The sequence below is a fragment of the Mus caroli genome, chromosome 9 (genome assembly GCF_900094665.2).
Source record: "Mus caroli chromosome 9, CAROLI_EIJ_v1.1, whole genome shotgun sequence".
Taxonomy (NCBI): domain Eukaryota; kingdom Metazoa; phylum Chordata; class Mammalia; order Rodentia; family Muridae; genus Mus; species Mus caroli.
In genome coordinates, this window is record NC_034578.1 from 12201457 (window position 1) to 12213806 (window position 12350).

Genomic DNA, 12350 nt, shown 5'->3' on the forward strand with positions numbered 1-12350 from the left:
CAAGAGTAATGGTTTATGTGAGTAGAAATAACTAATTTAATTCCTCATAGCATGATTCTGAAACTTCATCTCTATTGAGAGTTGAAGGGGGAATGAATGTGAGATGTTATTTGTGTGTTAGGATACATGAGCACATGGGTACATGCATGTGAGAATGTATGTGTAGGTGAATCTATGTATGTGTGAGTATAAGTACATTATGTGCATATATATATATATATATATATATACAAGTTTGTAAGTGTAAGTTTGTGTGTATGCACTGTTTGTGCATGTCTATGTGTATGAGTGTGTGCATACATATGCAAATATGTATAAGTATATTATGTGTGTACACATATGTTTATGTTTATGTATGTGTGATGTACATGTGTGTGATCATATATATGAGTATGTGCAATGTGTGGTAATATGCATGCATATGTGTGTGGGAATATGTGTGCAAGTGTGTATGCATTTGTGTGATCATATGTATTTGTGTAAACATATGTACCAGTGTGCATGTGTATCATAGTTTCTTCTGCTTTGAACTAGATATATACTGCCTGTTATGTTCAGCACCTTGAGAATAACTTAGGGCCCAAGATGTGTGGTTGTGGGTCTCCAAGCAGGCCATAGAATCAGTGGAAGTTTGCTGATAGGACACAGTGAAGGAAACTCTCACTATTTGGAACATCACCCAGGAAGGTAAAAGTTCTTACCTATAACTGGCTTCCTGAAAGCAGCCTCCTGAAGCTATTTCTGTACTCTTTACGTTTATTGATCAAAGAAGTAGGCATGAATAAGAGGGCTCACCCCATCCCACTTATGCTCTGGAATTAGATCTTACCGTCAGGATGTCATAACTTCCTGCTGTGAATTGCTTTCTGGAAGAGACCATGCCAGTTTTAGGGTCAATAAAAAACTTTCCATCATCATTTCCATCCACAATACTGTAGGAGATTTCTGCGTTGGGGCCTTCATCCTTGTCAAATGCAAAAGCCCTGTAAATGGGTTCGCCCCTCTTCTTGCGGTCCCGTTCTGGAAGTTTGATCTGGTAAACCTTCTCGGGGAACTGGGGCCTGTTGTCGTTTTCATCCAGAACCTGAACCACCACCCAAATGGTTGACTGTTTTGGAGAAGAACCGCCATCCGTCACTGTCACCTGAGTTTTGAAAGAGAAAGTATGATGCAATCAGAAAGTACACATGCTGTCACCTGTGTGTGCCCTGCCTGCCCCACAGATGTGCAGTTTACTCACTGGGCCATTTCAGCAATTCTGAGCACTATGATTTCTATAGAATAGACAACATTTTCTTAGTTAGCCCATAAGAGAGTGAATGTCTCCGAACAAGTAATAGAAGTCACTGCTGGAGTAAGCAGAGTGGTTCAGAACTGGGCTCTGCTTCTGAGTCACATTGCATAGACTAGTGACTTTAAGAGGCAGGCTTTATTTTTCTGGAGCATAAGGGAAGAGGCTAGCTTAGTCTCTGAGGTCTTCTGGATAAGCACTTTAATAACCTAGTCAGATCACAAAGCCCCTCTTTGCGATGCCATCACCCTGGAGTCTTCATTTCTACTTAGGTTTCAGTGGGGGCATGGCAAATAGGAAGGCCACTGCAAGGGCTCACTGTAGAGTACAGCAGAGAAGAACTGACTTTGCAAAACTCCTGGTTTATAGAGTCCAAGTGGATATAAAATATGCCACCCTAACAGACACAATGGTCATGTAATCATGGTACATTGATCCATGAGAGTTTCATCAAATCCACAGGCAAGGCTTTTAACATCTGAGCTCTGCTCTTCTCTCTTTTTTTCCTATCATATTGTGAGCTGAATTGTTTCCCCTCAAAATGCATATGTTTAAAGCTCTACTCCTACCTTGGGCCTGTACTGCATGTGGGATCTTTGAGGGGGAGGGGTTTAAGATCAAATGAGGCCATAACGGTGGAATCCTGACTTAACGGGATCTTCATGAAGATGCTTGTTATCCCCATCTCTTTCTGTGGTGCAAATACACACTGAGAAGGTGCAGGTCATAAAGAAGCAAAGCCACACCAGGTTTTGACATGGGACTTCCTGGTCTCCATATTATTATCTCCTTTTGTCTCATGCTCAAATTCTGTTTCCCAAAATAACAATATTAGCAGGTAATGTCTTTGGGTAGCCTTCATCATTAAAGCTTCATGGATGGAATTATTTTACTTATAAAAGAGGCCAAAAGTGATATTTTTGTCCTTCTCTGTTACCCCAGAACAAGTACAGAAAGTTCCATACATGGGAAATACTCACTGGGATTTACATTCATGTGATCAAGTTTATGTGGAAAAATGCTTTAGAATGGAAATTTGTGAGCAATGAAATTTCTCACTCATAGTTCCAGGGACTGGGAAGTCCACAGTCAAGGTCCTAAGAAGGTCTGTAAAGGCCTCCTTCTCTCAGATAGAGCTATTTTAGATGTGTCTTCTATGACAGAAGGGTACAGAAAAGCCCCATTGTCCTTTTATATAAGGATATCAATTACATTTGATTTAACCATAGTTAATGGTCCTGCTTGCTGACACTGTTGTACTAGGCATTGAGATGAAGAAGACGAGCATTCAGACTAGAACATGGAGAATGTGCAGTCCAATGTCCAATTCTTGCTTCTTATGAAGGCTCTCCCTGGCTTGCAAAACTAACTTCCTACTGTCTGTTCATATGCCAGACAGCGATGGAAACATCTAGTGTCTCTTTTTTATATTGTTATGGAACAAAAAGAATAGCATGGAATAGTTGATTTGTGCCATAGTGATATGTAATTTATAATTCACATAGCTTATTTTAAGTACAGCTGACAGCTAGCCTGTTGCTTAACTACTACAAAATAGTGTTTCCCCCTCTTTGGGAAATGAAAGGGACCAAGCGCCACTTCCTATGTTTCTGAAATGTGTTTGTGAAAACAGAAAAAGGAACACGCGGAAGAGAATATAAAGAACCTTCTGGGTCTAAGACACTCTTGAGTCTCAATAGTCGCTATGACATTAATAACCAATGCATAAATGGCATACGGTTCTAAGTGTGACCTCAGCCACTTCTGGAATATCCTCATCAGCCAGTGGGGCATACTATACATGGAAAGATCTACAGTTAGTGAGTAACAGAGCTGTGTAATGATAACCATGTAAGGCCTTTTTAGCCACAAACTCCTGGAAGAGCTTCTACTTAATCTTTGTATCATTATAAACATGGCTCTGGCTGGCCTTCCCATTCTCCCCCATTCCCTCTGCCTTGCTAAAAACCATTAGATTATATTCTTTAAGCTAGACACCAAGGTCTAGTCCCTTAGTTGGCCTTATTTATTCTCTCCTATGGTTGACTACCAAGATCTAGCTATCAAAGTATTGAAGTCAAACAATGAAAAGCTCCCTTTGGTTCACCACTTAACATGCTCAATTATAATTAAATGCCAAATCCTAGCGTGGGTTTCCCCTTATACCTTTATAAACTGCCACTTTCCTATGTACCATGACTGTCTCCTTTCTTTCCAAAGGCAGTCCTTTGACCTCTCCCACTGGGACAAATACCTCTTCCCCTTTCTCCTTGTTCCATTCACCTTCTCCCTCATCCTCTCTATTCCATTATTGTCTCTTATTCCCTGCCTTCTATCCCTCTGGGGAAGATACATTTCCTTTGTGCTGAGCACTTGGTCTTGGGGTGTCATGAACGATATTGATCACTTCAACTTTACATGGAAGAGTCTCTGAGAACAAAGTTTCTCCCAAGTGCTTTGTGGTGTGACTTGAGTGAACTGTCAACTCTGGAGTTGGTTCTCACTTTATACCACTGAGAATGTGACCAGCTCACAATCTAATGAAATGCCTTTGGGCTACTGTGAAAGTGGTACTCAACCTTGTGGAGATTCATCTGTAATCCTGAAATGGCTTATTCATGTGTTTTCCTCCTTTGGTATATGGTGAGCTACTGTTTCTGCTTTCCTCTGGAATGTAGGGTTTTTTCAGTGATTGCTGCAGTATGTTACTGAGCTCCGTCTTCTCAGTCTTCAATTCTCATGACTACTTCTCTAAATTCCCTCTTTTACATTGCTGTTTCCATCTAGAGCATGAGTCACCAATGACTCACACCCTGAGAGTTTGAACCCCAAACTGCCGATCTGCTCTGGATATAGAATGACTCCATAGAGAGATCATTCATTGAGTTCTTAAGTCAATGTCAGCAGTATCTTGAGAGATTCTAGAAACACTAGGCAGTTGGACATTGTTGGTGGATGCCCATCACCATGGGTATGCCCTTGTGTTCTACCTTTTTTCAGGCCACTCTCTGTTCTTCTTTCTGCTTCTCATCCACCACAATGTAAGCAATGTCATCCACATGCTGACACTGCTAAGTCCTGTCTGCTATGATGGGAGTTTCCATTGCTGTGAATTGTTTGTTGGTTTGTTTGTTTGTTTTTGCCTCACCATGGCCTCAGAATGGACAGAATCTCTAAAACTGTGAGGCAAAATGAATTCTTCCTTACTTAAACTACTTCAGGTGCTCTGTTACAGTAGCAACAAGTCTAATACACTGTCCTAGGCCTCACCCCACCCACTAGGCTCTGTCAATATGGGAAGAAAAATTACATTGTGGAGCAAAGCAAAACCAACCAAGACAAATCCTAATCACCTCTGCTGTATCAGTTTCCATGAACCAGAACCACCATTGCTCAGGAAGGATCCATGTGAACATGCTCCTGCTCTGCTGTGAGCTGACAAGAGAACATTGCTATGCTAACCTAGAATAGTCAGTAGTCTTGACAATTAATAAAAAGCTTGAGAGATTAATTTCTAGAGGGACCGCAGCTAGCTCCTAACAAAGGAGAGAATGCAGCCAATTCAGTGTCCTGAGAGTGTTCTGAAGCCTATCTCAGTTTTCTCTATCTCCTTGTAGCTTTTGAATACCAAGCAGAATCAGAGGCAGAATATACCCTATAAGGGGCTACTGGATTAAGGTGACACAATGACAGAAAAAGTATGTTTTTAAATCTATTTCTGGAAGTTGCATGAACTTCAGAGGACCAAAACGAGATTAAGATACTTAGTATAACAGCAGCCAAGGGGAGGCTTTACTTTGCCTTCAGCAAACTTAAACTGATATTTATTATTGTTGTCTTTCTTCGTCCCTAAAAGATGAAAATATAAGTTTCTGAAAGCTGAGACCCTCACATTGTCCAGTGATCAGAGGAATATCTGACAACATATTTACTATTTCGGAGCTGGAGAGTTCAAATCTGACATTCCTTCCTAGTGTTAACTGATCATATCAAGCTATTTCAAGGCCATCATGTTTAAAATTTCAAACCCTTCTCTGAGGATTACATAAGAACTTTCAGGTTCTATATTTGCCCTTGATTCTCTAACATAATCTGATCATTTGTTGTTGTTTGTTATGAGCTTATTTGTTACATATCTTTATGAAATATTCATTACAGTATGAGATCAAGAAGACATGATTCTGATCTATTTTGTTCATGGATATTCTCTGCCATGTATCACAGTACTATGAAGGTTAGTTTTGATTGTCAACTTGACAAAATCTACAATCACCTAGGAAGAGCATCTTAATAAGGAGTCATCTCTATCTGGTTGGTCTGTGGGCATGTCTTAAGGATTGTCTTGATTGTTAATTGACTCAGCCCACTATGGGCAACACTATTCCCTAGACAGAGGTTCTGATCAGTATTAAGTAACCAAGCATGTAATTAAATGTGCATTCCATTCATTTTTCTCTGCTTTTGGCTGTAGGCATGATGTATTAAGTTCCCATCACCTCAGCTTCTTTGTTATGATGGAATATAGACTGAGATTGTGAACTAAAACAAATGCTTTCTCTCATAAGTTACTTTTTGTCAGAGCATTTTATCACAGTGACAGAAATGAAACTAGAATAAGTGCCTAGAGTATAGTAAGTACTTAATAAATGTGTTCTGAATTAATGAAAGTTATATCCATTACTCTTTATGAAAAACCAACTTGGAGTCAAATTGGGGGATAATCTGAACAACCAAAATCCCAAGAAAGAAGCAGACTATCAACATATATTCTTCACACACACACACACTCACACACACACACACACACACACACACACACACACACACACACCACTCCCTCTAAACTTTCAGTTTTCCAATTTACATGTGCAGGAGCTGAAACTCAGAAGCTATGTAGCATGTGCAAAGCCACTCAGCCAGTGGGTGGCAGAATCCTGGTTTCTATGTCTGACAAGTTTGGCATCACAGCCCACCCCCAGTCCCCTCCCTGTGCAGTCCATGGGGTGGCATCTGACAGCCATCTGTTGAAAGTCCCTCCCATGTGGCTTTGGATCTAAATCCAAGCCTGGAGTTGTGCATCTAGAATCAAGCCTTCTTCCTTGATAATTGGGAACATCGTTTGACTGTTTCCCTTCTCTGGGCACTTTTCCTGTTCTCTGTTGCTTGAAAACTGTCACTGGCCATGGGGCATAGGTACAATGCTTTCAGTATCATAAGTTCATTCTTGAGACCCAACCTTTTTGAGTGCAGATAGATTTATTTTTAGCCTGCTTCCACAAGGTGTGCTCTATCATTCTAAATACAGAAAAGAATCTGTCTGACCTCAAACATGAGAGAAGATATACAATCCCTGTTTTTCTCTATTATGTCTATTTTATGAACTATGTCTATTTTATGTGGAACTCCATTCCACATTGAAGATCGTAGGCATTGTGCTAGACACTTGGGAACATAAATTGTTTATACTTAAACCAATTGCAGGAAAAACTATGTGAGTAGCATCCCATGCTGGATGACACAGAGAGCCTTCATCCTGGTCGTTGTTTTCTTGCCTTCTCTCTGCCTTATGCTTCCTCTCATCAAATAGTTGCTTCAGCCCCCTGGAAAAACTCCAGGACTCCATCCCTTTTGACTGAACGTAGTTCAAACACAACCCTTCCCCACCTCAGCTCTGTTGTGTGTCATATCCTGAGCAACAATGGCAAGTGTGTGGCATGTGCATTGTGGCTGATCCCTCGTGTGGCTGCTGTACCCAGAGGCCACAGTAAACATCAGTAGTTTGCTATTTAAGTCAAAGATGGGATGGATCCCCAGACCTCTCTGAGATGGAGTTCAGCAGGCAACTCTTACTATCATAGGTCTGCAACCATCTGGGTTAAATCATTTTCTTTCTTATTCCAGCAATTGTCTTATCTTGACAATTCTCTTCTCCTTTGCCAGCACTTTATTCTGGGCCTCTTGATTGCTATGAGCTATTTCAGCACTCACTATTGTTCTAAAGGAAACAGTTCTTAAAGGAGGTTTACAACTCTGTACAGCCTCTTATTATCTGCTCCTGGCCTAGATTACAGGTTTGGGACAAGGATCAAAGGTAAAGATCAAGCCATTTGAACTAAGAGAGAGTATCTAGACACATGGTGTAAGTAGACGCAGAGGGGCTCCAATACCACTAGAGCTACTGGACAGATGAGTGTCACTGTATGGTGGCCTGTTATGTTCGAGTTTTCTATCTGGGGTTAGCCTTCCCTGTACTCTTAAAGGCTGTGTACATGTACTGCCATGGTCTTTGTGTATCATTTAGGAAGTCCTCTGATAAATAATGCAGGTCCTTTGATTACTAATATAAGCATGTTGCCATTCTCTTTACTCTCATCACAATTTTCAAAGAAGCTTAGTTGAAACTAGGGAAACAAAGAGACAAATGGTTATAGGAGAGGGAGTAATAAAAAACAGGGAAGGCTTGTCTGCCAGGGAATATCTTCACCATATAATATATACCTGTGGTAAGAGGTGTTATGTAAGAATCCTTTTGTACAATGGAGATACAGAATGAAAATTTAAAAAGAATCAAACCTGAAGTGATCACACAATGCAAAAGACTCTTTGGGGGAATTTCATATACTATGGACGATAAAATAATCTTGGTGAAAATAATTGTTTTCACTTTTGAAAAAAATAGTGTGCATATTCATGCATATGTACAGGTGTACATGTTTCATGGTGTTTTGTGCATGTGAAGATCTGAGGAAAACCTTGGCTGTTATCCTGTTTTTGTGTCAAGACAGGTCTCTGTGACGTCCAGCTAGCTGGCCTGTAACTTTTCAGGGGTTCTCATCTTTCCATCTTCCATCTTGGCATGCTGGGGTGAGAAACATGTGCTATTATACTTGGCTTCATGTGGGTTCTAGAGATCCAAATCCTGGCCTACAAAAAGGGCTTTACCCACACAACCATCTCTCTAATCCTCTGCTGAATATTTATTTACCCAGTGATAAATTGGGGTTAGATTTTGTTGTTTGTGTGTGTTTGAATACTTCTATTCCTAGTTAGCAATATAAAGAGATTAGATGGATGGATGCTCTACTGAATGTTTTCCTATTCAAATGTTCTCATGTATATGGAAGGCCTTTCAAAGAACAACTGCCTTCATACCCTACAATGTCAATATCTATTAAGGGAACTCAAGAGTGACAGGGAGTGTCAACCACATCCTGGTTCAGCTCACTTAGAGAAGTTTCTTAATCTGACATCATTTTACTAGAAATAACCTCAATCTGCTAGAAATAATAATTCCAAAATTCCAAGCTGGTTTTTGAGTTTCAGACAAAGCATGAATTCATGAATCTGTATGAATTCTGATAATCTCACACATATGCAAGTGTACAGATGCACTCACACACAAATATATGGACATGCGCATCTATGTATACATATATGTATAATATAAGATGCATATATATATTTCACACACATGTGCGTGCATGTGTGTATGTGTGTGTGTGTATGAATATAGTTCAGTATTTTTAGGTTTTAATTTAGGTATTTCCAGAACACTAAGCTCCTTAAAAAATTACTCTTCTATAGTAGATAACATATTTCTCTACTATTTTATCTTCAGAAAATTTTATAAATCTTAGATGCCTAATTCTCTTAAGATAATAGGTTCAAAGTTACTTTATCTCCTCTTTGCAGGTGTAAAAGCAGAGAAATGACCTTCTCAAAGAATACTCAGGAGTGGTTACAAAGGCTGGGGCTGGGATGCAGTCCTTGCTTGCCTGTGAGCTCAGACTCCTGCATTTCTGAGAAGATAAGTGCTTCCTGACACTTCCATAAAGAAAACTGTGAGGAAACAGTAAATTAAAGGGTAGGCCTCAAAGGAGCAGCCACTCTTGAAGATAAACTTTAAAGGTGAAATCATGGAGCAAAAATTACCCTCAGTGGTTCCCCATTCTCTCCACACTGGAAAAGCAACTGGAAGCTCGCATCAAGGCATCCACCCTTGGTTTTGTTACAGGCAGTTTCTCTTATTTGACCTACAATTTGGTACTAAGAAGTCAACTGGAGGCATGGGGGTGTTCTAGCTCACCACTTTGCCTGCTGTATTTCATGTTGCTGCCCACTGGGTTGAGTTGAGGCCCACATTTTCTGTGACCTTGGGACATAAGTGTCTCTGCTATTTTTAACTTCACTTCTTCAGATATTTCAAGAATACTATGTTAAAATGACTAAGATGGTTGGCCCAAGAAGAAATCTGAAATTAGCAAAGTAAGGACAGGAAGAGAGGAGGAGGAAAAAGGAGAAAAGACTCAGTAAGGAAGGAGATAAGGAAGAAAGGAGCATGAAGGACAGGTGTGTGGTGACCCTTCCTGAGGACGTGATCTAGAAGGGCATGGGGCAGTGTTCTGAAGAGAAGGAAGTGCACTCTTCTATGCAGGGATGACTATTTACACAGAAACAAGGGAATCCACTTGTGAAGTGTTGTGATTGCCAGTCTCTTGTGAACAGATGGGAAAACAGCTGATAGATTTGGGCTTAGCTACCTTCCTTTCACGGAGTTTGGTTTTTTTAAAGGTGTTCTTACAGGGAGTTTTTACACACCACAGATGTTCTGCTGAAGGTATCGCCTGATCTTTGGATCCAGGATCCTCAGACTTAGGACCCCAAAGTCACCATTTTTATCTTAACTGAGTGAACTCACAGTCTTGAAAAACTCAGGGCAAACTCAGGCCTTGCTCCCCACAAAGGGCCCTTCTGAACACCCAAGGACTGTCATCTAAAGGGGCTTTATTCTCCCAAGATATTGAGTGACTGAAGGGTATACCATGGTGATACTGTATGGATGGGTTTCCTTCAATATTTGTTGGTAGAAGGCATGTATGAATCTGGCATCTTAAGGTGACAATGACATCGTTTCCACACCATGTGTGACCCAGCAACTCCTAAATGGCAGCTTTTTAAGAAAGAGCCATAGCCAATTCACTTTTGCAGTGTCTACTAAAATTATAGCTTTGTTCAAATTTCTTCTTTACACTTCAAGAAATAAATCCCATTCTAGCCTGACAGCCCTTCAAGCTTTGTATTTTTCCCTGCAGAGAGGTGTGCATCAGCTACTAATCTCATCACATTTCCATTTCCTTGCTGACTTATCTGCTCATCATTTTCTATTCATAAAACTTGCTTGATTCTAATCTTCCCCATCAGCAGGGACTAAACACCTCTTCCAAGTCTCCTTAGAATGATGGTGATTGCCACCCATGTGAGAACTCCCCTTTTTAACAGATGGATCTGATCTTCATACTCACACGTGCGCCATTAAGTCTTGCCATGAACCACAATGTGACATCATGTTAGCTCCAAGACTAAATCCCCTGCCCTACTTCACAGTTCTCTTGACATCAAGGTTCTTACTGATACACAGCTCTACAATGCACTCTCTGTGAAACTAAATCCACCAGGTTTCAATGCCAGTGGAAAATTCATGTTAGTAAATTGCCTTCCAATGCACAGCTCTGGACTTCATGCAGTCTCTTATTTTTGTCCTGGAAGATTTCTGGGCCTCTACTCCACTGATGGTGTTACTTAAATTTGAGCACTAACTCATTCACATGAATATATATATATATATATATATATATATATATATATATATGTATATACTTTTTTTCCACAGCCAAGTCTTAATGCAAATATAAGGATACTGCTCCAGTTACTGGCTCAGGAAACAGGGATTTTCTCTTCCCACTCACCAATCACCAATTCAACGAAAGTTTTTCAGGGAAACTTAGCAGGTCATTAAACACCTGTCTGCGTAAAAATATGGATTTCAAACTTTCACAGAAATCAGATCCATGTGTATAGAGGATAGTCCATATGGACCGAGGGAGAGATCATAAACCGTGGCCCACGTGCTTGCTTTATGTATTCCATGCAGCATATTATAAAAATCTCCACGAACCATTTAAACTGTCTGAGATTTTATATAAAACAGTGAAACCTTCAGATTCTCCTGAAAACTAAGACTTCCTGACCCAGCAGTCACAAAGTGTCACAAAGTGCAGGTGTGCAGGGTGCCGTTCATTGCTTCTTTTCTGAAAAAGCTGTTCTTAGAGTGGGGAGATGTGTCTCACTCCCTAAGTCCTTTAAAAAAGGTTAAGTAGAGACAGAGAAGACTGCTCACTTAAAAGCAAACGAATAGCAATGCTTTTTTTTTTTTTTTTGTAAAGGAGAGATTTCCTGTCAGCTTCATAGACAGATACCGAGCCTGTTGTGCACTTTGCTTATTTACAATGCTCGGATGAACACTGTAAGTGTTTGGACGTATAACCCCCGCTTCAAATCTCAGAAGAGATTTTTTTGATGTGATAGTACCTATACTTTAACATGGGATAAAGATAAAACCTTAGCTTTTGGCAGAGTCTACTGAGAACAGCAGAGTTACACATTCATTATTCCTTCCCTATTTCAAGAACAATAGTTTGAAAAGTATTCAAAAACGTCTGAAAAAATATAAAACAACCTTATCAAGGCAATTGTGTAGAAATAGTCTTCATCTTGTTCCATCTCAGCATCTCATCAGCCACTAACTAGAAGTACAGATATCCTCAAGAGGGCCTGCAGCCCTGTGCCTGGTGCAAAATTTGGCAGTAAAGAGCAGAGGCCAGATTCAGTGCTCTCGGACCCACTGACTTTGTCCTTGTACAGGACACCATCTGTACGTGTTCATGGTTCTGACACACTCTACTCTGGAATGCCAGTTACTGCTCATGTCTCCTTCTCTTGTTCTTTTTTTCTTTTAAAGGTTTATTTGTTTATGTATGTGAGTACACTATCTCTCTCTTCATGCACACCAGAAGAGGGCATCAGACTTCATTACAGATGGTTGTGAGCCACCAGGTGCTTGCTGGGGATTGACTCAGGGCCTCTCGAAGAGCAGTCAGAGTTCTTAACCACTGAGATATTTCTCAAGCCCCTCCGACTCTATTCTCTTTTTTTCTTTTTTTTATTATTACATATTTTCCTCAATTACATTTCCAATGCTATCCCAAAAGTCCCCCCCCCC

At 40.3% G+C, this 12350-nt stretch overlaps 1 protein-coding gene across 6 annotated transcripts in view; it reads right to left on the reverse strand.

The window, feature by feature from the left end:
• Positions 1–12350, reverse strand: part of Fat3 (FAT atypical cadherin 3) — a 576147-nt gene that overhangs the window by 116947 nt on the left and 446850 nt on the right. For all 6 annotated transcript variants that reach the window (XM_021172484.2, XM_029481733.1, XM_029481734.1 and 3 more), the window contains exon 5: positions 830–1144. In XM_021172484.2, coding sequence (XP_021028143.1) covers positions 830–1144 — 315 coding nt within the window. The remainder of the gene's footprint in view (positions 1–829; positions 1145–12350) is intronic.